The sequence below is a fragment of the Danaus plexippus genome, chromosome Z, assembly GCF_018135715.1.
Source record: "Danaus plexippus chromosome Z, MEX_DaPlex, whole genome shotgun sequence".
Taxonomy (NCBI): domain Eukaryota; kingdom Metazoa; phylum Arthropoda; class Insecta; order Lepidoptera; family Nymphalidae; genus Danaus; species Danaus plexippus.
The window spans coordinates 8,815,472-8,843,242 of NC_083559.1; the positions used below are offsets into that span (position 1 = coordinate 8,815,472).

The 27,771-nt window shown below is 28.9% G+C and overlaps 1 protein-coding gene across 1 annotated transcript in view; it reads right to left on the minus strand.

Moving 5' to 3' along the window:
- Window positions 1–11,154: 11,154 nt before the first annotated feature.
- LOC116777982 (glutamate receptor 1-like) overlaps window positions 11,155–27,771 on the minus strand; it is a 58,188-nt gene continuing 41,571 nt past the window's right edge. Inside the window, exons 5-18 of the mRNA XM_061526502.1 lie at window positions 23,477–23,730; window positions 23,262–23,393; window positions 22,465–22,665; window positions 20,487–20,594; window positions 19,601–19,823; window positions 18,722–18,816; window positions 16,287–16,445; window positions 16,008–16,142; window positions 15,722–15,810; window positions 14,432–14,582; window positions 14,200–14,369; window positions 13,939–14,041; window positions 13,615–13,875; window positions 11,155–11,223 (exon numbers count right to left, since the gene is read on the minus strand). Of these exons, the coding sequence (XP_061382486.1) occupies window positions 11,155–11,223; window positions 13,615–13,875; window positions 13,939–14,041; window positions 14,200–14,369; window positions 14,432–14,582; window positions 15,722–15,810; window positions 16,008–16,142; window positions 16,287–16,445; window positions 18,722–18,816; window positions 19,601–19,823; window positions 20,487–20,594; window positions 22,465–22,665; window positions 23,262–23,393; window positions 23,477–23,730 (2,150 nt within the window). The remainder of the gene's footprint in view (window positions 11,224–13,614; window positions 13,876–13,938; window positions 14,042–14,199; window positions 14,370–14,431; window positions 14,583–15,721; window positions 15,811–16,007; window positions 16,143–16,286; window positions 16,446–18,721; window positions 18,817–19,600; window positions 19,824–20,486; window positions 20,595–22,464; window positions 22,666–23,261; window positions 23,394–23,476; window positions 23,731–27,771) is intronic.

The following is a 27,771-nucleotide window of genomic DNA, read 5'->3' on the forward strand; positions in this document are numbered from 1 at the left end:
ACCTACTTCTTTATTTTTATAAATTCTTTTTGTAGGAAGAATTTTAAATATTTTTTTTAAAGACAATAGTATATACAAAAAAAATTTGAGCCAGTGCAATTAGATTTGTAGCTACTTGGAAAAAGACATTACAATTTGAATATTCTTCACCTTTTTTATATAATAAAATTATTTGTTTATTATTAAAAGTATACCAGATTACTGTGCTTTTATTTTTGAATGCACACCTCTCATCAAAAATATGGCTCAGAACAAAATATAAAATAAAAAAATTATTAAGACGAAAAAATATGATACACACTTTTTGAACATTTTTAGTCAAATTTTGTTTAGTATTATCTCACGAATAAATATTTATATACCAGCGACCCACGCGGCTTCTCACATATGTAATGTAGATACCACGATTAATAAATTTTATTGTTACATTGCAATTCCACCGAATGTAACAATATAATATAAACCATCTGTCGGACCGTTTGATAATAATCGTAGCGGTCCGAGAATTATATAATATGTATATTAAATAATTACCCAAGACACATACCAAACGGGCCGACGGTCTTAGCTCCTATGCTCAGTACACCAGTGTAAATAATTTTCATGATCAAGTAAAATAGCGATCGCTTCAAGGTCTTCCAATTAGAAAGTATCGTTAAAAAAATTTAATAATTCATAATTTTTTTGTAATTATTCCTTTATGAATAAGATTTTTTCGACTGTTAACATTGCTTAAAGCAAAAATTGGTTTCTGTGGCTTAATTATTTTCATTTTTATTTCGTCTTAAATGAGATCACACAATATTTATCTGGTAGTACTTCATGTCTTCAAGATCTAATTATGGTTTCTTCTAATTCTTGTTATTTAGAAAAGTTAGTATTCCAAAAAAATTTTTTTTTATCATGATCTTTTAAATTTTTCCTCTGTCCTTCTAAGTTACAGTTAATATTGATCTGAAGCGTTTATATAGACCATATAATAAAGACTATATTGACTTGGATATTGATTATCAATAACTTACATTTAGTTCCGTCATTTTTTTTCCAACATCGAATATTGAGCATAAGTAGGCATCGTGTATAAAAAAGCTAGCCTAATTATAGTACCCAATGACTAAATTTTCTTAGAATTCACCACTTTTCAAACTGTAACTCTTATTAACAAGGCTAATAGAGATTCCATTTATCTCGTATGGGATATAACCATATTTATATTTATCCCTACTCAGTTAATTTATAAATAGATGAGTAAGTATTATTTGCACAATTATTTAACATTTTATTAAATTAAGATTTGAAACTATTCTTTCAGTATCAAAAAATTCAAAGTAATTAAACGCATAAGATACAATTATCATGATTGTTGTTAAACATTGAAAGCTATTTAAATTACTTGATTAAAACAAAAAAATTTAAAAACAATTTTAATTTTCAATGTAGTGCAGCATCATCATAGTTGTAAAACTAATTATTATTGCTTGCAAAACTATGATAACCTTTTAAATACATTTGGGATTTATTATTTGAAAACGGTACAATGTCACGTGCTTATTTTAATATTTGTTAAAATTTACACATTATTGCCATCTTTTTCACTTTTTATGAATGCCATCAAAACTCATTATCTTTTGAAAAATAATAAATAACGAGTCAATAACAGGGTCATTCACACAAGTTTGCATCCTAATCATGATAACAGATGAATATCTGTTGGAGGGAAATCTGGAGAGTAAGCTCACTACAGAGGCAACGATCGTTTAAAAGCCCCACTTAACTCGACGACACTTTGATGGGCCATTATTATAAAAAAAATTCTTTGTTTAATTTTCGATATTACTGATATTCTTTTAATTTTTTTTGAATCGATCAATTCGCTTAATATCTTTCTCTCTCATTACACACCGTTCCAATGATACAACATAGGTATAAATTAAATATATGTGTTTTTATAAAAAAATATACTTTTTTCTTATTTTAAAACATTATTCTCAAGACTCATAAATAGAGAAAAAATACTGTCGAACTACTAAATCTTTGTTTTGGCATGGGTGATTACATAGTCATATAATTCAATAACCCTCAAATTAAAAAAAATCTGAGCTTGCTAATACCTAAATAGCAAATGTAACCTTAACTTCTCAAACTAATTCTGTCTTATTTTTAATGTTCTGTTTTAGAATGCACACTGCTTCGGAGAATTTTCAATAAATTCAGAAATGAGTCAGTGATGCTCAGCGGAGGCCGAACTGGAACATTTCAAGCATGCTCCAGTATCAATATTCAACAACCATTTGCCCATACCTGCTCACAAGTATTGCGTCATAACACGTCAAACAATCTCTTATCGACTAGCTATTATTAGAAATTATTAATGGAATAGCTAAAATTTTAATGATTATCCTTACTATCTATAGGTCTTTTAAATTATATCTTTATAATGGTTTTTCGAAACTAATTTTACTATAGCGGACATCAAGTGTTTTCTACAACTTTATTTCTGGATGTTCCCGAGGTTAAGATTACTTTTAAGCAATCATGATCATGTGCCAACGAGATGGATGAGTACATGAAAAATTCTTAGTAATCATTTATATTATTTTTATTCTTATAAATATTATATATTTGTTAATGGAGTTTTTTTTTAAATAATTCCTAACAATATATAAGGCACAAAATATAAAATATAAAGTTTTTTTCACATAATAAATTTGTATATATAAAAGGAAGTAATAAAGCAATAACTTTACCAGCAAAAATTTAAACTTTGTAATTTAATACAAATTTATTATTAGGTTTAATAATTGCAAGATTTATTTCGTGTAAAATAGACCTCTTTGTGAACAAAGCTGTAGTCAAGGATCGACTGACACCATTATTTAAGTAACCGATTTCCCACTGTCAAGTGTTTTTGAACTAAAGTAATTTAAATTGTTTGTAAGCATAGAGACAAATATTTTGTTAAATTTTAAGATAAATTAAGTAATTACAAATGCAAATAAATGAAGCAATTGCACCAGCTACGATAAAATTACAACTTTGCATAATTCAAAACTGGAATGATTGGACCTAAATAATTTCCTACTTATTCGACGTCTGTCGCTAAAGCAATAACTTTCATAATACGAAAAAAATAAAATCCACTTTGTCAATAGTTTAAAAATATTGTTTTAAGTACCCGCGGCATATGAAAAATATATTCAATCAAAAAGAGATCGCAAATTACTAGTTTAGTAAGAATGAATAGTGATGTGTGTCGTTTGAAACATTGATTGCAAAGAGTTTTCTTAAATTTTATTGTATTTTACGAATAGGTTACTTAAGTAATTAAGACATTTTACAAAAAAAAAAAAACAATTATTTTTCGAATAAAATAAAAAATATTAAAAAAATTAAGTAACTTTTTTACTTGACTATTAGTGTTATTATAAAGTAGGTACACAGAATAGTGTAGCTGTTTCAAGATGGGAAGACCTACCATACGTGTATCTTTTATAAGAAAAGTATAGGATAAGAGTCTGAAATTGACAAAAAATAGGGTTTGAAGCGTGATAGAGAAAGAAATACAGCACGACGTCTTCAAGAGTCATCCGAAAAAGGTGAAAAAACTTTCTCAAATGCGCATTTATATAAAAAGAATTGATTTCCCACCTTTGTTTACCTCAAGTTTCCCATGTCCTTCAATTAATCCCATTATAAAAACCTAACCCAGTGCACATACGTATAGGCACTTTAATCGGTCCAGGAGTATTCGCAAAATCGGACACATACATTTCTGACGAATTGAGAACCTCCTCTTTTAAAGTCAGTTAACAACAATATTGCAAAATCTGTCTTCCGACATTGAAGGTTACGCATAATACACTTTAAGTAATGCCATTCCTTAATGTGCATTACGTATGCCTGCACATTTTAAGTATTTTTCTTAATTTTTTCAGTATTTAATAATCAGATGTTGTTGTAATCATTATGAGACTATCTGGGATTTCTAGCCTGAAATATGAACAAATCGAAATCGGTTGGCGTTGAGGTCAGTCGTTCATATGCCCCATACATACTTAATGCTAATTTTAGACCTGTATGGTTTTCTCATTGTTGCCATTGTCAGAATTGGACCAAATTGGCCAAACAGAAAGCACCTGCTTTCAAAAATCATTAAATTTGCTCAAATTCAAAAGTTATTAGGTGATAAACATAAAAAAATACAGAAGAATTGATAACCTCCCCCTATTTTGAAGTTGGTTGATTATATGCTCGCGAAGATCGATGCTTCTGTATCGTCCAATTGTAAGAAAACTATGAAAAGAATTATTAAAAAAAATATTTCCTTCCATAGAAATATTGCTCTTTTTTTTGGTATAACAAAGCAAGTCAATATCAAATGATATCTAAATATTTAACAATTTACTTATAAAGTGTAATCTATACAGTGTTAAAAATATTTTTATTCTTCCATTCGTAGGCTCAAATATGAACATATATATATTTTTAATTTGAATTTTTTGATGTCAACTGCAAAAAAGTATTATTGAAAAGATATTCCTTTTGTTTGTTAAGTCTTAAAAAGTGAATCTACATTTTAATATATTAGTTAAAAGAATTTTTAATCATTTTAATACCCCAAGGAATTTAATCCATTTTAAACTGTATAGAATTGTTTTTAGGTTTTTCTTTGATTATTAAATATGCTTGTTATAAAACTCAAAAATAACAAGTTTTCTATGATGTTAATAAGCGAGTTATTTTAATCACGTAAAGCAGTAATCACGAAGAAGTAAAGTAGTACCTACATCAACAGAGATCTCATTTGTTCATTTTGTTCTGGTGCATTCGAAGATTAGCGTAAACTAATAAAAGCGTGTTAAAATCGTTTGTACTCGTATATTAGATGTTAGAGGAAATCGTATATTTGTTTTATTATAATTTTTTAATTCACCAAATAGACGTTGTACAGGAAGTTCAAAATTTTAACAAAATAAAGGATAATAATTCGGTTTTTTGCACCAAAGCCGATTAATGAATCATTGTACATGCAGCGTAATTTTAAGCCTCTTAGAGACGGAAGTTATATTAATAGTTTTTATAAATGGAAATCGGTTTTTAAAATCTATTGAAATCAATTATGAAAAAGCACTGTTATCGAATTCATTGGTCGCATAATATAGTACAATAAGTGGCGTATTAAAAATGTATTTTATTTTATCATGAAAAATTAAAACCTTAATTTTTATAAAAGTCTGAGCAAAATAAAAGAGAATACACAATAAATTGCTTCACCTAGATTCATGTTACAGGTATAATAAGTTTATTTATTATGCTCATTTAAAAGGCTAGATATATTTTCAATTCTAGCTTCAAATATTATCGGTTATCACAATTTTCTGCTTAATTATATAAAATCATGGACATCTTAAAAATAAGAACTAAAAGTGTTATTCTTAATGGAGATTTGGGAAGCAATTATTTGACAATAAAATTCTGATAAAGCAGAAATTCAGATAATAAAAGGAAAAGAAAAAAATCATAAAATATTTTTTAGCGGGAACAGTCTTTTATTTCCCGACAGCATAGTAAAAAAACTCAATATATTGTTTAGGGAAAAAACTCCAATAAACTATTTTTTTCAGGTAGATCATTCTTAAATTGGAACAAACAACTTCTTTTCAAATAGTTCAATGTCGGATTCTGGAGGAGCATTTGCGGATTAATTTTTAGATACGTCACTATAAGAAAATACATTGCTGACAACTTGTTTCAGAGGTATTGTATTATGCAGACTACAAGATATTTTTTTGTAAAACATTTGAAAAGGAACATTAATTTTAGTTTGCTGTTTAAAATAATAGGAACACATTTTTTCTTTATATATTTATTATAACAAACATTGATGTATGCTTTCGACTTTTGAATACAATTATCTTAATACTATGTAAATATGCGGTAACACATCTATAAATATATAGATAGGGTGTAAGTTTACAATGAGTGTTCATCTATGGACACGGTTCGAATTACATCGACAGCACATGCCACAAGAATATTTAGAGAAATATAATTAAGAAAACTTTTATTTTTTGTTAAGAATAGATTAACCACCACTATTAATCAATCATATGATGAATTTGAATTTTTCCGTTCATTTTCACACCGTTAACGTTCAAGTATACTTCAAAAAACAATGGAATCAATTTTGTGATTAATTATTATTGAACTACTTAGTGAATTTGAGTGCTCTGAGATGTAAGTCGAAGTGTTTACATTTTATTAAAATATGGTCATTTAACAATCATTTACTAATCATTAGACTTTGTAGTAATAATAAGACTCTTAAAGGAAAGCATTCGAAAATATAATATCATAATGCTGTTGTTAAACTTGAATAGAAAAAATAAGTTGAAACTATTGGTTGCACTTTTTGTAATTGCTTTTATGATTATTTTTTTTATAAATGGCTTAAAACTTTTTTATAAATGACTTAAAAAACAGAAACTGATATATCAGTAATTGCATAACAAAAAATTCCATTAGTAGTTCTTAGTAAAAGGTATCATTTTGGTTTTTGTCACCTGTAACGTATAAATATTATCGTTGCAGAAAAAGCTACACATGGGGGAAAATGATTTTCGTTAGATATCTAACAGTGTCCTCATGTACTTCATTATTTTAAAAATATACAGTGAACTGATTTCAAAGCATCTTATTGAAAATTATTTTTCATTGTATATTAGCGATTTATCCTAAACAACAAAATTCGTCACTTGAAGGGAATCAAAAGTTAACGGGTGGTCTTCTGCTACTTATTATTGTTTTTTATCGTAAAGAAATTAATTTCTAAAATTATAGGAATATTGATAGAAACAAATAATATTGAGATATTTGAAAATAAACTACATATTTTGTCTAAGCCTATCAATATATCCGGTGTCTTAAATTTATTACTTTACTGAAAACGTGTATTAGTATTAAGCGTAACGCTATTTAAGACATTCTTTCAAGTTCACTTTGGTTAAGTATTTTGAGAAATTAATTTGAAATGTAAAGTTAAAGTATTTATTACCTAAAGGTACCTTAATGTTTTCGAATTTTAAGCTGCATTGAGAACTTTAAAGGTAGCACGTGAAAGTCATCGCGCGGCCAAAGTCTCCTACGTGGATAGGCTTTATACCATGTTTACAAGTGTATTGTCGCGTAACATGATACCGTGTGTTTTCTGCATTACTGAACTACTGCAGACTGAATATCCGAAGATAATCTCATATACATACATTGCTTCTCCCCTATTCTAACAATAGTTAACATATTAAAATATAGTATGTCTTAAACCTAAATTAATCAATGAAACACGATTATGTAAATCAGTCATTTGAAGAATAATGTTAAACTTAGTAATAGAGTATTTTTATATACCTATAATAACTGAGTAAATATAGGATGGGCTTCCAGATGTATTCCTTAACAATTGAACAATATTTAATGATTTGTTAGAATAATAGCTCTCAATGCTTCGCGCCTCAAGAGTGCGGCCGCCACATTTTAATTCAATCCTGTTAATTAAAATTTGCTGATATCTTTTAAATAAAAAAAAATATTTTAATTTCGATAGGCCAATTACACATTGCATTATTAATAAATAAAAACGCATCACTTTCGATTATGTAATACTTTTCAGCCTTTTGTGACGGACGGATGCGACCGCACATTTTCCCAATTCAATACCTACCCATAATGTTGATAATTACTTTAGTTTACCTTCTAAACTTTTCTAAATTTTATTTTCAACTTTGGCACTTTTACTTTCGATCGATCACAGCGTCGATTTTAATGCCACACTGGCAATATTTTATTAAATTCCTGCAAATAACTACAATATTAATCGTACCTTACGTATTTCATTTAAAATTCAAACAATCTTATTTCCTTTTCACGCACAATTATACATCTTCAAAGCCACTAAATAAATTACTTAGTAAATAATATCCAAAATTAACTTCAATGTGATCATTGTCTTAGTTAATTGATAAATAACAATTCTCTAAGTATTCTTTGGAAACAATACCGTTATACAGGTATTCGTTTTAAACTGTTAGACAAAAGCTTTTCAGGACGGAAGCTTAATAATAAATTATGACCATTAAATAGTGGTATTTATAACAAAAATCCAAAACAGAAACATTTAGGGAAGAAATAAAAGTGTCTGCCTCGAAAACAGCTTTGCAATTTGAATTTCTTGATATGAGAGTTTCTAGTATTAGTGCCTTTGGCGATTTCTTATATAATATCTATTAATAATTAATACACAACATCTAAAAGATTCCCTATATACGATAAAAATCGAACAGGTTTTTTTTTTAATTGCTAATAAGCCCAAAAAATACAACAACATAAATAAACGAAAAGGCTTACAATGAAATTAATATTTGTTGGTGTAAATTTACAGTGTGCAATTGGAATTAATTAACAAATTGCAATATACAATTTAACTTGAGCTTTATCTTTTATTTAATAGCTTAATTTGACATAGACAACAATTTGTCTATTTTCAACGCGAAAGATATAAAGATGTCATAATATGCCATTTTTTTTAATTCAACAATGACAGATTCCAAGGAATGAAAGTTCACAAGTCACTTTATGAAACAATTCGTATACTTTCGGAAATATAATAAAAGTATAAAAACAAACCTAATTGGCATAAAAATACTCAATCAACCTTGACCTTGTATTAACAAAGGAAAAAGCAATGCAATGGCTTAATTTACTTATGGGCTTATTAGATTAAATTAGTCCAAATTATGATTAGTAATCATATTAATTCAATTTCACCTTGTAGATTTATTTACTTATATATAATTACAATTTAATACCTTTATAAACATTTAGCTACTTATGAACTAACATCAACTGTAAGTATTGTGAATTATAATAAAAGACTAAATGTTAAAGCATTAAAAGTGTCTAGACTTATTGGCAACATTTTCTATGACCTATAATCAGGGAATATTATATCTCCTTATAGACCCAAGTAAGGAGATATAATATTAAAAGTTTTATAATTTGCAAGTTAAAAATTCGAAGCCGCTCCTATATTATAGGTACAGTTAAGTGTTTTCAGACCTTACATATATTATCTAAGTAAGAAGACCTGTAGATGTTAGTTAGTTTCTAAAAACTCCAATATTGGTTACGTTTAACATTAACTCGTATGCTAACCTCAAGTTTGCATCGTCACACTACCTACGGAGTGTTTCCAATTTTTCATGAATAAACCTGCATTAGTAATAACATGGGGAAGATTTATGAATGAACTATCAGACACGCCTCGTATGTGTACACTTTCACGATGTAAACTTGTATTAAGGGTAGTGAACAATAAATTTTCTACCTTAACGACTACTTTTAATATTAACCTTTTAAGTATCCTGTTACTTTATGTGAGATATTTTAATATTATTAATAATTAATATATGTATACTAGAACAATTTATATTGAGATAATGTTGACATGTAACACCGTTTTTTATGTTAGTAATGGGCGACTTAGCGTTTTTAATTTTAATATCATACAAGAATTTAGATTCACAATGTGAAATCATAATAAGCAAAATCTAGACTTCACCTGTTAAAACCCCGGAATGTAATAAAATGGTTTAACCGAATTAATAATTTATAACTGATATAAGACGATAACTTATGCATGCAATTCCTTAAGTATTGATATAAATTATAAATTCGCAATTTACATACATATTCGAAGAACTACCTAAATATTACTAATCGAAGTTACCCCTAAACATATAATTTTAAGAGACCCTGACGACATCTACTTGGTAGGATCCGATAGTAATTGGGAATTAAGGTATACTACTTATTAACACTAAAAGAATACTTCAAATTTACAATTATATTTAAATAATACTCCTCATCACTAATTTCAGCGTTAACACGACACATTCTCTTTTATCAAGTTGATGGTTTTTTAAGAATTTGATGTTCACCACAAGTATCGTTCTGTTTTAAATCGAATCATGCATACAATTTCTTGCATTGTCGTGACCTTTCCCTTAAATATATATTAAATAATTTTTTATATCATATTATATAGTACGTAATATAACCATTTGTAAATTATATAATATATGTATAGTATACACATCATCTACGTTGATATATTGTTATGATTTTTTATCATATAATTGTTAGTTTGGTTGAAATTTAACAAAATTTACATTTCAATGAAACAAATATTTTTTGGATTACTACGCGTATTTTATTATTTAAAAAACTATACACACAGATCACATCTCGTTTGCTGTTATCACGGTTACTGCAAAGTAACCAAAACGTCGAGAGTATGTAGTTTTTAAAATAATAAAACACGCGTAGTAATCTCAACAATATTGAGTCATTTAAAGGAATCAGTACTCGCGAAAGTCTTAGATCTCATTAAAATTTACATTGTTTTAGCTACCAGCAAAATTATTAGAATTTTCCTGTTTTGTTGCTATAAGTATAAATAAATTTATGCACTTTTAATTAAATAATATACAAAATTTTGTAAAATGCCAACGTCTATTTCATTAAGATATTTTAACATATTTTATAGAATATTGTTGGGTATTTAAATTAATTTTACCATTTCTAAAAAGTTTAAAATAATAACAATATGTTATATACAATCTTTTTTTTACATAAAAATCGATATCCTTTATACTCAAAAGTAATAAAACGTGAAACTAAGAATAACAAGAAGTCACTGTTTATTTAGTTTCAGTAAAACCTTACGCTTGACGTTTTAAGCTATTTGCGAATGAAACATTTTGCTTTGATTTGTTAATACTTTTGTTTTGTAGTTTCAATCTCATATCTACTTTTTATTCATCAGCACTCAGCGTAGCAATATATTTCATAGTTGTTGTTACTTTAATAGAAGTACCTTTGTTTTTTTTTAATCATGATAATTTCAGTTTGATTTATATCAAAATATCATATTTTATGGACTCTTTCATATGGTTAATGCCAGTAAAAAAAAAATAGTTTTTGTAAATAGCAACAACCATGAAGTATTTAATTACCACTTTATAGCTGGTAAAGATCCACATCGCTCGACATGATCTGTCGAGAGCGGGACGCACTTAGCGTGCAGTCCCGAGACGAAGATCAGACTTGTGTAAAACTGCCGTGTAAAGCAGTCTCCTCCTGAACACCAGACTGACCCGAAGCGTAGTACTGTTGAAAAAAGAAGTATGATAACAAAAAAAAAACATACGTTATTTGTTTCAAGGTAAACAGATTTCATGATAAAGGGTAACTTTTAATGAAGTGTAAGATATGGTCCAATTTTAATCTTTAAGTACCGACTCACTCGGCAAATTATATCTAAAGGATGCATAATAACATTTATTCTTATTAATCAAATATTTGCAAACATTTATGTCGTTTTTAATTTCAACTTTATACTGTCATATAATAGAAGTACGAATAAATTTTGAGCAAAAAGTTTTAATATAGAATCATAAAGCACATTTCTAGTTCTAGTTGAAGTTTTCATAGCATAAATTTGTGTTTGATGTCATGCTTCCAACTTTATGATTGCTGTTAAATTACTTTTTTAAAAGTAAATTTTAAGTTTATTTATATGAAACATTACTCAACATTATCCAATATATTTACATATTTTGTATTTTAATATAGTCATGCTATGTTTAAATGCATTTATGAAGAGGATTAAGTTTGTTCGTCGGTTCGTTTCTTTTTATATGCCGTAAGTGTCCAACGAGCAGACGATCCCTAGAGTAGTAAATGGTTATTATCGATTATTTATATCAAACGCAGGATGCACTAATACTCCTAAGTTAGTAGGCATGGGTTCCGGGCATAATCTGTTAACAACGATCTTGGTGTCCAATCAAAAAAGCTGGTTAGCGCAGTTGGGTTACCATCCCAACTGCGCTTTACCTGGATTGGTATGTAGGATGGTAGCTTATATAGAAGGATAGAAGAGGTTTGTATGACGCCTAATATAAGGCCCTCGTGATAAAAAGGCTGACTGCCAAAGCTTTTCCATTGTTGTCCATAACTTCAACCAATCCATAAGTTTGATATTATAGAAGATCCTGGGGGCTAGACGAAAACTATTGTGACAGTCACCAATAATCTGGTTTTGTTCAAAGTAATCCAAAAGTGTATTATTGTTAATTCGTTCCATCGCCTTTGACAACAAAGATACGCCTATAGTTCGATTGTCATTGGATCTGGTATGGTCACCATTCTTGGAAACATTGGAGTGGACATAAGATAACACAATAGCGGAACCATTTCTATGGTAAAGGAGAGTAAGGGTATGTATGTTAACACGAAAGTCAACTCTCAGCATAACTCTTTAGTAAAATAGGAGGGATTTCATTCACACTAATGGACTGTCGCGAGACTGGATGTCTCGAGAGTTTAAGTCACTACGCAAGAGTTGAATTCAAAGCAAAGAGAGGACAAAGAAGTTCAAATTTCTGGTTGTAAAGGGGGCTCGCAGAACATTCCTTCCACAACTTTGGGAAGAGTCTAAAAAGACAGGACAGGAGGAGAACAGTCGAAAGGTGATTTGAGGGACAACTGGTAAAAGTCTGGGTGTTCAATCAGAGGACGGTTCAGCAAAGAGGAATAGCAGTCATCAACATCAGTGACTCTGATGTATTCTGATACTATCTCTGTTACACCATAAGCTAGTGAAAAGTGATAAACGGCCTTGTGAAATGGTTGTCAAAGAGTTGATTACAAATAGCTTACTTAAAATACAGACAAATCCCGGCCCGCTTCAGAAATGTCTGTATTTGGGACGGTGAAGACACGGTTTATATGATATTTGGGTATAACTCAAGAATAATAAGGTTGGTTTCGACGTCTCTAGGTGGTGATGGCAGATTTTCAGATACTAAGAAAAATGATGAAAAGAAACGGGTTCATGGTTTCATACGATTTCCCTGGACTCTGTGTAAATAAAGTACGCTCAACCATTCAGGACGAGTTTAAATTGATAAATGACAGTGGGCCACCGCACATATTAACCTTTGGAGAGAAGAAAAGATATAGTTAACAGTAGGGCAATCGGCTCTCTCATTCAAACAATGAAAGGCAGCGCAAAACGCTTTTTACACGTTGATATTCTGTGAGAGGGTAGTATTTCCCCGGTCGAGCCAGCAAATATACAAAATGCAGTCAGATTACATGTAGGTTTTACCGCCAGTATAGTAATTTTTTCTCGTTCTTCTTTTCTCTAGGTATACTTTTTAATTATAATATACATACCAATTGACTTGGGTTATACGAAAATATTATAAATTACAATTACCTACAATAAAACAATAGTATGACGTGTTTGTTGGACATCAAGTGTCACTGGTAAATGAGGAATATGATAATGCAAAAGTGATTTCAAGTTGTAACTAAAGGATCTAACTATATGTATTCTACTTTTTAGAGATTATGGATACTGTCTATATATCTTTGGAGGTTAATTCTCCCTTTCATTTAAAACAGTTTGGTTGTGAAATATTTTACAACTTTTACTAAGTGGTATTATAATAGAATATGAGATACATATTTTTCACATAATAAGATACTTACTCCAGCAAAGCCTCCACCATTCCAATCCATTTGATCCGTTTCTTCTCGTTGTTCACGTGGTGGTGTTTCTTGGTTCAAACGTGCATTACGAGATGCATTGTCTCTTAGCGCCTTCCTCAAAGAAATATTTGCTCGAACAGCTTCAGAACGTCCATGTTGAATGAATTCCAATAAAGCAATAGTTAGGGCCATGCCCAATCCTGCGACTAAGATATAAAAGAGTCCAGCAAATTGATTCAAGCTCAGTGAAGTGCCGTGAACCTAGAAATGGAAATAATTACTAACTTGCCACACTTAAATATATATTATATTAATGTTTATTACCTCATGATCAACAGCACATTTTGTGTCAATGAACCATTTTCGTACAAGTGCTTGTAGCTCGCCACTATCTCGTAAAGCTTGAAGAGCGAGATTAACACCATCCCTAAAAAGAAAGCCTTAAACTCAAACTCAAACAGAAATATCGTCCGAGACAAGTTTATCAACGCACAGAATATTCGCAAAGGCTGGTTAATAACAAAAAAATATATATTTTCAGAAGTCGCTGTATTCGCAAATGCCTGAAAAATAAAATATCCTTACCGTAATTTAGATCCTTTTGGAAAAGCTACAGCGAAATCTTTTATTCCAGATTGTGTAACGGACACCAACATTTCGCATGGTTTCTTCTTTTCTTCACCCAAAAAGGATTGAGTTGATAAAAATCCCATCCATGTATCATCAGGTTCTTCAATATATTTAGGTACTTGATCCTAAAAGGAAGAATAGTAAAAAAAAGTTCCCTTATGAGCACATTATGTACATTGATACAAACCTCGGGGCAGTTCGTAACTTTACTGTAAGCATGAAGGGGTTCGTTAATACGCGTTATTGTCAAATATGAAGCCATGTTTGCTGTGTATGTGGAAACCACAACTAGAGCAAAGAAGCACCATACAGAACCAACAATTCTCCCAGAAATCGACCTATAAAAGAAACTTCATTACAGGTTAACCGTAAATTATATTAGCAATAAAATATACATATATGTACCTAACTAATAAATATAATTCTTGTGTCGCGGTGGTTGTAGTTAACTTTTTCTGAAACGGGTTGACTGATTCTCATGAAATTTTGTTATTGTGTATTTTTTTACATTCTCCTAAATTTTAAGGGTAGTCGACCTCTTAATTTTATATTCTTATTTTTTTAGACTTTTTTTATGACGCAGCATTTAAAAATACATACAACGCTAAATTTTCAACCCTTATAATCAACCCTAAAAATGAATTACTTAATTTTCGGTTTAACTAAGATAACTCGAGCAGCTGAAACGATTTCGTTAATTCTTTTTTTAGAATATTCTTCGAAGTTCGAAGAAGGTTTTTACGGAGAAAATAATTGTCTGATAATTCTAAAATCAAGACCTTTCTATATTCCCATATAAAAGATTCATAAAAATACTTCACAGTCACTTTAATACCATACCATAAAGTTTAAGTTTTAGTTGAGAGGCTCTGGGATGTTAAAAAAAAATATGTTGTTAGTATCAGTTACGTACGCGCAACGTATTGGAAATGAAAAAACAAGACCGGGGCAACAACATTGAATGGATAAAAATTCATACGAGTCACGTTGTTGAATCCGCGGAAAAAACACCTAGCCGCGAGAACCAGAAGATTCCTGATGCCACACGAGAGATGGAATGGCACTGCTATCATAACATCGGTTTAATCATATAGTCTTAGGTGTACGTTATAAGTTTTAGCTATGTATTTTTTATTATAAAATAAGTCCAATTAAGCCTCGTAGTTTTCCCGGAACCTCTGGCTGACCTTGAAACGCATTCTCCATAAGTTTCATATAAATATTGATGTCAATATTTGTCTATATTTGATTATTAATAGATTTCAGCTGCCATATAATGTTTATATATTGACTTATTATGCTTTTTTTATCCTTCTAGCTGGCCCTGGTTAACCGAATAGCGGAATAAGTATTGAAAAAATAATTAAAGATTCGACTCGACGCGGTATGAAGGTCGCCGGGTCAGATTTACATTTCTAACTTTGAAATTTACGCGGACGAATCCACGTACAAAAACTAGTATATTTATATAACTCACCTCGGTGCGATATCGCTGCCTTGTTGCATAAAAGAACCGAGAGAGAACCACATAGAATTCCATAAATTAAATTCATTTACAACCGTTGTCTGTAACATTGAAAGAAGTTTGAATGTTTTAGCATTGAAAATTATTTTTTCATTATAGAAGAGTATTGTTATTAAAATTGTATATTCCCTTTAAATTAAATATTGGTAATAGCAAATACTGTTGGCTAAAATCTCTAGATAAATAATATTAATTACTTGGTTTATCTTAAGAATACAAAAAAGAATATCAGAAATACCTTAGTTGTTGCAACCTCGTTATTTTCGGTTGTATGAGAATCCGTAAAAGACATTACACGCCATTCGTTAGGAGAAAATCTTGAAACAAGAAACAGGCAAAAGCTAACACCAAAAAAACTTCCTATGATGCAGAGCTAAAATTAAAAAAAAAATTAAACGTTAGATACTTAACTAATTAGATACAATGAAAAACAAAAATATTAAAATATCAATCACACAAAGCAAATTTTAAAGCTAACTAAAAATTAATTTAAAAAATATACATATAATATAATTACCCATATCTCTTTTGAGAGCGGTTGAAAAAAACTAAAAGTTGTACTGAAAGGTGTATTACTCTTAGACTTGACATCAAACGATAAAAATGGCTTGCTGAAATCAATTACCCCTTCGCGTTCCAATGTAACAGTCAACGGTGCGATAGCTAAATCTGCTTCCTAAATATGAAAAATAAGTTAAAAACAGTTAAGACATCATTCACAGAATAATTTAACCTAAAATCTATTTTCAAACAATAATAAATATACATATCACACAATAATCCAATAGCGTTAAACCATCTTACATGAATATATTACGTACGTTTTGATCGATTGACGAATACGGACTCGCTCTTATGGAAATTGTGATATCAAGTGACACACATCGTAGGCCTTGAGTATAATATTTTACGTTAGAATTGTAACTATACATCGAATATTTAATAAATAATGGCAAAATTATTTTGGTAAATATTAGTAAGTGTTTATGTCTACAAATAAGAATTTCACAAATCTCATGAAAATAGAATTTTATACTTTCAAGGCAACTTTTTTCATAAATGTAGAACATGAAAGAAAAGGTTATGGAACTAAAATAGGTGCTTATTTGATGCATAAATAAATAAATAAATAAATAAACAAATACATACATAGTTTTATGTATTCCATTTTAATCAAAGTAGATGGCTTGTTGACGAACACGTATTATTATAATATTTAAAGATACATAAAAACGAAAATTACGAACATAAGATGAAATAATTATACCAGTTATAAGATTGTAAGTTGCTGGAAGCAAAATAGCATAAAAACTGGATTCCTTTAAAGACTTAAATCGTAACACTAGGTTATTCTGTTTTGCATTTCAAAACTCTAATGCATTTAAAGTATCATTTCTTGTGTATAGTATCACAGAGAGCTTGAAGGTTTATGATCCAGAATTAGATTAGAAAGATTCAAATCTCATTTTTCAAATAATAAACCAAATTGTATATTAATGATCTTCTTAGAACGCAGCTATTAAACGTTCTTCAAAAAATATTCATTGTTATAATTTTGGGGACATTGCTAATCTATTTCTTCATAGTATCAGCAAAACCAACATCTGTATCCTTTTAAAAAATCATCACTTCTAACTCATCTCACCTCTTTAGCATCTATGTAGTTCTAAGTAACTGTATGCCTTAGATAGCGCAGATTGGCAATCCTTTTAAGTTCAAACCAAACATTAAATAATAAGAATTTTCATTTCTCTATTGAAATTCTAATCAATCAATTTATTTTATTAAGATTAATAAACAAAAGGTTTATATAAATACATTTAATAAAAATAAAAGAAATACTTAAAAAAGAAAGTAATTTTCTATCTCACATTCATATTGAAGCTTCTTATAAACGGGGTACTTCGTACTATGAATTTCTTAGGAGGTTTCAGTTACAAATACCATTGACACGGTTTAAGTGACGTGTGCTTTGTGAAAGAGTAGACTTTTAAGCAGCACGATGGAAACTGCTGATGCAAACAGACGCTAGGGACGTCTATGCTGCCATTTAAATAAAAAAGTAAATAACATCGACGAAAATGTAAAGAAAAAAAAAATAATCATAAGTATGTATAACGACGGAAACAAAAATTTTATATTTGAAATTTTCAAATAGACGATATTTTTTTTTAAAGTTTTTAAAAAGTTATATATGTGATCTTTTCCAGGGTTTAACTCTCATTTATCGACATTTTTAACCTGACATTTCGATTACTTTGCAGCAATCTCTTTAGAGTGAAGAGAAACGAGTATCTGTCTGTCAAAGTAATTGAAATGTTGGTTAAGCTGTCAAAAAGCTGACATAACACCGAATAAAAACGGAAATATTATTTTCATTTCAAAAGGAATGAATAGTAATCGGTATAGAATATTTAATTAATGTATAAGTTGTTCCAAAGCATTTAAATAAAAGCGAGACATGTTTTTACATAAAACGTGTTGTCACTAGATTTAAGATGTTTCAAATAAAACATTTTTAACCTAACATTAAGATAAAATAAAAGAATGTAACATTCTGAACAGCAATTATTATGTAACAAATGTTAATAAAATTTATAGGGTTTGGACACGTGTTACTATAATATATACCGTAAGACGTTTTCTAATACAATACATAAAATATATTTTTATATTAGTTGTTCCGAGGTCTAAATGAACATTTTCTTTTGTAAAATTGTTAGAATGGATTAAGATACAAAAATTTAGTATAGTTCTTAAATGTGAACTTTAATACTGTCTGGACTTTATATGATTGCAGAAATTTTATTTACAAGCTTTTATTTAGTTATATTTTTATAATTATTGTAATAAAAAAAGTCCTTAGTATTATTTAACAAAATATTATGATTTTTATTAAGTTTCACCATTCCAAAAAAATATGTGATTTAATAAAAATAAAATTATTTATACCTTGCGCACAAGTTCTCCAACGAGACCGTCCCATCCAGAAGGAAGTTTTGTGTTGATAGCTCCATACTTTCTATCCTTAACAAGACGTATCTCAACTGAAAAAAATAATATATGTACCAACCACAGTTACAACAAAATTTGAATAATTGTGAGTTACTTATATCGAAGATAACGTTAATTTTTGTCCTGATCTTAATGTCCGGATAAGAACCGGAATATTATCAAATCACTCATATTATTTGAAATGAGCACAGTGTAATGAAAATAAATTGCAATATTTCGAATAATGATTCTGATTTATTTCGTATATTAAAACAAATATGTTAGAATTAGCTATTGAAATGTATTCATTGAAAGCTCATTTGTACATATATTTGTTAATATGTTGATAATATTTATAATTAGCTATTCAAATTAATGTTATATAATTGGTGGTTTAATGCTTTTATAATTTTGACAGCAGTTTTATATCTCTGATGTCTGCTATTACATGAATTAACGAAGTGGAATTGCAATACCGTTGCCAATATTTTAAATAGAAACGGCCCTTAAAAGATGAAGACAGCAATAGTTATGTTGAGAGCAAAATAATAATTATATTTTATCTTGGTTAAATTGTGAATAAGGGATGTAGAACAACTTTAGGCTAAATCTTTTTTACATATTAGTATAAATATTTAATAATTAGTGTTTCATTTATAATTATACAATTACAATTTTGGCATATTTTGACCGAGAGAAAAAGAATGGAAAATATTGTAGACTAAAAACTTAGACGGAATCTTAATCTTTCGTATGTGGAAACTAAATATCATCAGCAATTATATGTAAAATTTTATTTTGATATTAAAAGAATTTAGGGTATTTCTTACTACTTACATTTGATCTCTAATTTCTCTAACACCAAGTACGCCAAATCAACGCAAAATCCAGTAAATTTCGAAGACTGATCTGTGTATTCGTTGTTTATGATTACGTACGGATCTTCAGCGATAGTGGACATTATGTAGACTTTGTTTCGATCGTAAAATCCCAACTCTTTTAAACCTGGCAATTTGGTTTTTACTGGTATCAGACCTCTATCATCATACCACGTTCCAATCTGTACAAAATAAGAATCATTTACTTTCTTCTAAATATCTTTATTAACATATGTTTCTTAAATTAATAGCAGCTAAATTTCAAATCTTATAAGATAGATGTATGTAAATATTTACAGTATAAATATCGTATACAATGTAATACAAAATTAAAGTAAGCAATTTGATATTTACTCTTACTCGAACTTTAGTATTTTAATAAAGTGTTATAAGTGGAGACTAGCTCGTTTTATATAGAAATATTGACGAAAATCTGTTTAAAGTCTTAATTGCTGTTATCCTACATCCAAATTTCTTACAAAAACCTAGGCTGCTAATATTTTTTTTCATTTTTATATTGTCGATGAAAAAAAGTTGTTATATACTAAATGACACGTTATATTCGATTTTCGATTAAAATAAAATAACCTCATTTAAAATAAAGTAACCTCAACTCAAAAGTTCAATCATGCAACGAAATCCAGTTGCCATGAAGTAAATTGATCGTGTCTATCTTTGAGTGCATCGCAGGTGTATATTTCTGATTTCCCATTTTATATATAATCAAATAATAACAAAAATAATTTCAAACAATTAATATGTACAAGTATAAATAGTTTCGGCATTGAAGGCTGTTTTTGAAAAGGCGAACTAGGAAATCATAATCAAAATTGTTATGATGTTACCTTAATCATTTCCCGATTAACAGTCATCTCAATAAGTTGAAGGGTAAAGTTTCGCCGGTGACCTGTCTCAGTGAATCGTATGAGACCAGTCAGACCATCAAGCTCCGTCTGTGGAATAAAACAATGTCTCCAAGGTCCTTCATGAGAATACCTTGATCCAATTGTTGTTGTAAAACTATTGGACTTTTGGTTTGGTAATAATGAGTATGATACATAACCAGTGATAGTGTACTCAGAATTAAAATGTTTGATTATTCTGGTTTTTGTCTGTGTATGTAAAAATGCAACATTTATATCCATATGTAATGAAATCTTAGAGCGTAATTATTCTGTAAATGGCAACTTGGCACATTTATCAAAGAACAATGCATTAATATCGGACGTTAATATTCAACTCCTATACGTGGTTGTGTCTGATATTATCAAATAATTCATAAAAAAAAGTTGGTAGCTTGTTTACAGCATAATATCACTAAATAGCCTTTTATTATGTTTTGCTCCAAACAAAATAATAAAAGCAACGGTAGTTACAAATAAATAAAAAAAAAAATATTAAATAGGCAAACTAGAATGTAGAAAATTATTTTCAATAAAAGATTTAAGATTCACGTGATTAAAAAACAAAATTTTCTATTGTAAAAATGTTTTCTAATCATTTAATTAAATTGATAGTTTTCTACATTTATGAGAATTGAGAAATATATGAAAATCATTTCACTCGTTGAGTCCATAATGTTATGTCAGGTATATAAATTGTTTTAACATGAATGTTGCTGCAATTTATATCTCACTAAAAATAAAGATGTAATATGAATACTGAGCGTTTTAATGGAATATACTGTAAATCACAGTGTTCTATAAACAGTCATTCTCTTACTATTTGGAATAACTACTTTAATGAAGTTGTTTGTATCTTCATTGTGTACGAAATGAATTGTAATTTAAAACAGCTTAAACATTAACATTGTTGTTATTTCTTAGATAATAAGATTTATTCTAATAGTGATTATTTAAATTAAATTTTTATTTAATAGCAGTCTAAATAATATATATAAATAAATTATTTTTTTATCTTAATAACATACATGGAAAAGATTTTTGTAATAGCCGGAGTTTAGTATCATTTATGTGTAACACAGACTTATTCTTCTTCCTAATGTAACTTGAAATGTTGCATTTATACTTACAAAATAAGATAAAACCACAACTTTAAAAAGTAGTACAACTTTCAATAATAAATTTTGATATCATAATTCACGTGTATAATTTTGATTTCTCTATTTCGACGTAATATTAAAATTACTATGGATTTCAGACGTTCTTCTCGTATATTTATACGAACAATAAGGATTCCTCTCCGTGTTCAATCAAAAGAACAAAGACCTATACACGAGTGTACTACAACACGCTTGTGAAGCGGCAAAATATAAGATGTCCCTCAGCATTTATGGTGTACAAAGGAATACGACAAGTTATACCTCTCCTATTTCCACATAGCTTGTTCAAAATTTTAAACCTATTCCGTTTATTGCTCTTTCGGAAATTTCATACTCTTTGTAAATAAAAACAAATGCTTACTTTTTATTTCAAAACATCATAGTTAAACGGTTTCAAACCGTTTGTAAGATACAAGCTCTATTTTATACTCAGTTAACATACGATTCAGAAACGTAATGAAGCATTCGCTCGCAGTCATGTATATATCAATTGGCATCATTCATTCGCATAAGCAATACGGAATTTTAAATATTTAAGAGTATTCAATAACTTTATTATATAAATTAAATATTGCATAGAAAATGTATAAAATAATATTTATATTTTATTTATTAGGTAAGGTAGTATTTTCTATTGATTTTGCTAAATGCTTCAAAACTTTGACTAACTAATTAAAGTATATTTTTCAAATATAATTTAAAAGGCTCAATCACATAGAAGATTTTTTTATATATATATTAACTTAACCTATTGTACACACCCGTTTGATAATTTTGGAAATCCTCTCGCCATATTCATAAGGAGAAATTTTATTGGTTGGGTTGCAGTCAATAGCTTTGGAGTTATTTGCAAAGTTGTTGCGCCTCATGTTTGATCGAAGAAAGTCTGGTTTCTTTCTAAGCATTCGAAGTATGGAATCAACGAGAACCTGTGCAGCATCGTACATAAGGGCTGCCTGTGCCTAAGGTAAAAGATAAATATGTTTATACGTCATAGATTTATGGTAAACTTAATAAAAAAAAAATATATATATATATATATATATATATTTTTTTTTTTAAATATTTTTATTTCAAATATCTCAGTAATAATTGTAGTTAACAAGAAACTAAAAGAACTCTGTTTAGAAACATCGACACCAGAATATATAATTTGAATTTCATAATGATTTGAGTACGTGCCCTCAGGAAATTGTTCTTCGACTTAATATTGCTATCACGTAAATATGTAATGGTAACCTACAGCCCTGTTTTTAGTGACCCTTTTGAGATGAATCTCAATTAAGTTTTCTTCACGTTTAGAAGGGAACTTAATTGTCTTGGGTGTATTCGGATTGTATTGGTTTTGTTATCGCTTGTTGAAATCTTGTGTACTAATGTTTCTCGTTAGATTTATTACTGTTTAGCTGTTCTGTAGCTATTTGAAGTTATAGGAATATTTAAAGGGTTTATACCCATAATGTTGTTTATAAAATATTTTAATGAGTTAAAATTAATTATTCTAACATTATAGTATTTTAATATTAATAAAATTATGGAAATGGAGTCACTCACTCACCGATATAGAGTCCCTTCGCCACACTTCAATGAAGTTTTGAACGACTTTCCTTGAAAAATCTAGAAGTCGGAAACCTGTTATGTTAATAGCACCGTATTCAGAAACCTCTTTTTCCCAACGATCATCCAGAACCTATATGAGTAGAAATATCAAATATTGGTAAATAATTAGTTGAAAATCACTTACTAATTATTTGAACGCATATAAATCCTTACCAAGCCGGTGAGAAAGTAGTGATAGTTTCGTCTTCCTAGTTGAACATCGCGAACATGCAGGATTAGTGTGTCCTTTGCTAGTTTGGTGCCACAGTCCAATACTACGTATTTATTGCTCCATCGATCTAGTCTTTCCAGTGAGCCAAGAAAAGTGACAACCTCTATAGCATTGGACACGCGCTTTACATTCGTTATACGAAAAGTCGCCATACCTGGTTGCAGGCTTTGGTATAGCTGCTGTAACCGAAGTAATCCTAAAATAAAAAATATGTATATTAGAGTGGGTGTACTTAATTTTTGTGTTTCATTGATGCCATTATTATTATTTCATATGTTTTAAATAATAAAGCGCAATTTATAATTGGCCTTTCATTTTACAAACACAACACAATGTATGACTTTTGTTATTAGTCATAATTTATTACATACAAATTGTATTACTAATTGTTTTTTGCTAGGACAAGACCCTGAAAATTGCGGCCTATAGTAAAGGCATCTATGAAGTTTTGATGTAGCTGTCAGGCATGCAGTCGAGTGCCGATCGGATGACAGAGCTGACGAGATCTAAAATTTCGTAATAAAATAAAGCGTCTCCATGTCCGTGGGGAAAAGATCTGAGTGTTTTAGGGAGCTTATAATATCATAGCGTCTTCAGTATTTTTATGAAAGTACCTTGCCCTCCGTCTACCTCCCTTAAAAGATTATAGCAGCACCATGTTTAATTTAAGAAATCGGCATAGTAGATCTGTCTTCTTTAAGAAACATAGTTATCAGCACTAAATCTTATTTTTAAATTTAAATGTTCCATTCTATTTTAGCACACATATAGGCCATATAAAAGAAAGTTACCATGATAACAAACATAGATATTATTCGATTTTTAGTAACCTAAATTTAAATAAATATTTAAGTAAAAGGAAAAGGCGTATTTGGATATTATTATTTAATTAACAATCTATTTATAATATCAAATTAATCAAAACTGCTTGATTTACAATACGACAGCAACTAAACCAACTTTGTAATAAACCTTGACAGATGTTATTTAAAAAAGAATAGCATCGTTAAAATTTTGATTTTAGAAAGTGGATTTAGAAGACAAAAGAAAGTATGTGACGTGTAGAAAATCACAAAACCCAGAAAGTTGATATAAGTTATTGGATTACCTCTACCCGCAATTCTTAAATACAGATTTTTTAGATGTAATTGATACAAACAATAAAATATGAAAAATAGATCTGACATAACAGCCTGTAATACAATATTCTAGAAAACTTATAAATATCACATAGTGTTTAACAGATTCGTAGTTTTCGAACTAGTAAGTGATATGTCCAAATCCAGTTAACCTAGACTTTTATAGGCATGCATTAAAAAAGCGTTTCATTACTCGGTGATTTAGAAATTACGACATGGTCACAGAATATAACAGCAACAGTTTTACTTTTTTAACTACGTAGGTGTTGAAAGAGTTTGATGAAACATGTCAATACAAGATGATAAGCGTCATTCATCATCAACGACTCATTATACCGCAATGATGTCTTCATAATTTAGGGGTAATATCCGCGAAAAGATTGAAGCGGTGAAAACGAAAACGACTAGAAGAGGGTTGACGTACGGGTAATGGAAGCGTTATCACTACTCTTCAAATTTTTATGGTTAGTTCCACTTACATTTCGAATACTGTAATTTGTTTTTCTCAAATTGATGTTACATAAGATTTTGCAAATATTACACGACGTGTCTTTGATTAAATCACATTCGTAGCATGATAGAATTGAATTAGTGAACAATGTCATCCAACTTAGAAAGTAACAAACATTTGTTCATTGCAAGTACTCGTCGTGCACTACGTTCATTGTAACTTTCTTTTTACATCTGCCAAATTCGAATCGAAAAGTTTTTCTTTATCTTCGCTAGTCTAACTCAGTAACGACGCAGCTTATCTTGGATCAACTCCGCTTAAACCGGCTAAGGAATCTTTGCAATGTTGGAGTTGTTGATTTTTTTTTTATGATCTGTGTTCCAAGTGGTCTTGTATTTGTACCAAGCAATATTGGACAGTTAATCCTGCTGTGTGTATTTTAAGACTTATTTTTATAAGCAAAAATTTTAAGTATCTGCATATATTAAAGTCTTTATTCTTTATAATTTTTTTCTGAGACTGTCTTTTAATTGAAAAAATATTAAATATTGAATTGCTTTGTTCTCATTATGAGGATGTGGTTTATTAAATATAATAACTAAATAATATTTATTGTATTTAACTTAACAATGGAACTTAAAGTGTTTAGTTTCCGAATAGATTAACCAAAACTCTACTCATGTGGATTCCGATAAAACTTTCTAAGCATCGTACACTGATCTCTAAGGATTTCCAACTTTTCAATTTAACTTTTCTGAGATATTAAAGTCATTAAAAATATTTATAATGATAAATTTCATGATTAAATTATTATTTTGTATTTATTATTATAATAGAAAGCAGTATAATAATATTTAATAGAATAGAGGCTATTTAAAAAATACATGTAATAGAGTTGTACTTTAACTATTAAAGTCTGGTCTTTATTACAAATTTGTCAGTAGCAGCATAATCCTTACTACCATCTCTTTAGTTATAAGAATAAATTTACAATTCACATTTTTAATAGATAAAGGACAACAAACTTCCGCCTATTTAATACTGAAGCATTTATGTTCCACATGAAGGATATATGAAAATGATAAAGTGGCAACAACATTCCACTTGTCACCTCCGTTATTTCCACTCAAGTCGCTTGCTGAAGCACTATCTCACGTGATTTTGAGACCAACCGGATCTTGAACACAGTTTTCACATCTTTGTTTATTCACGTATAAAAATCAATGAATCTATTATGTGACATTAAAAAATAAGTTTTAGTATGAGTCATTAAGTTTTTAACAGGAAATTTTCTTAAAGAGTAAATATATTTTTAAAATATTTAACAAGAAGTCGTTTTGATTGTATATTTTATTTATGACCATAACTTACAGAAAGGTAAATCTATTTTCTCTTAATTCCCTATGTAACTTTTAAATCCTCAGCTATTTTTTGAAATTTGAATAAAATTTTTAAAAATTAAACTTCACTTGATATTAAGTAGTCGTAAATATAGCAATTGTTTAAAATATTTGTATAAAAAAAAAATCAGAAAATTTTATGAATTTTACACTAATATTTACAACGAAATTAACTTTATGACAAAATGTTTTTTATATAATGTTGCTTCCAAAATTAATAAAAAAATACAGTACTTTTTTTACTTAAACTAGAACGATGAATTCGAGTTAATGTACAAGTTGTAAACTCGTCGCCTGCTAAAATAAAAGTTTTTTATAGCATTTGCTAGACAAAGACCTAATGTCAAAGTTCACATCTTTTCCATTCTTCCTTCTTATATCACTTACAACTATTAAAAGAGTAGCAAAGCGTAAAATCTAGCCCACGGTTGCATATTTATAAATAATAGAAATGTAATTCAGTATTTATTATAGACAATATTTATTATATACGTAATTTGTTACAAATTTTGAAAACGGCACGTCTAAATTTGTGATCTTCAATCTACTATGGTCAAGCATTGACTCAGCTCCATTCATTTCACAATATAAAAGACGTAATCATTTCTTGAAGCAATCACGTCCACCGAGCCTTGCCGGAATTCCGTCAGAGCAACCTCCTAAGTCTTGGATAATTTTCTTTACAAAAAGAAATAGTTTTGAACGTTGCTTGGACTTGGATTCGGGAAGCTTTTAATTACTTTTTTATTTATAAAGGGTATTATTGTAATCTTTGTTATTAACTAAACGTTGATTATGACTGAGGCTATATTATAAAGTATATTAAGCAACCATTAATAGATTTCTTCCAAAACAGAAACTTGCAATACTAGCCATAATTCTCCTCATATAACTCCAACTAAAATTGAGAACAGTATCGATTTCATAAAGATGCACATTTTCAAACTAAAATACGTTAACTTTGGTCATCATCATCAATCATATATGTAAAAATACTCATAACTTATAAATATAATAACACCTATATTCGTAAATTTATATATCACAATCGCTTTCCAAAGATAAAAAGAAATTAAATAAATAATATATTAACATATTGCTCTTACTTAGCTTATGATGGTTCTATCTGATTAAAAAGGTACCGTAGTTTGGGATCTTTATATATCGAATAATCATAAATATAATCATCATTCCAACAAATAACTTAAGTATATCACGCCGTGGTAATCTAGTTGGTACTTTTATAA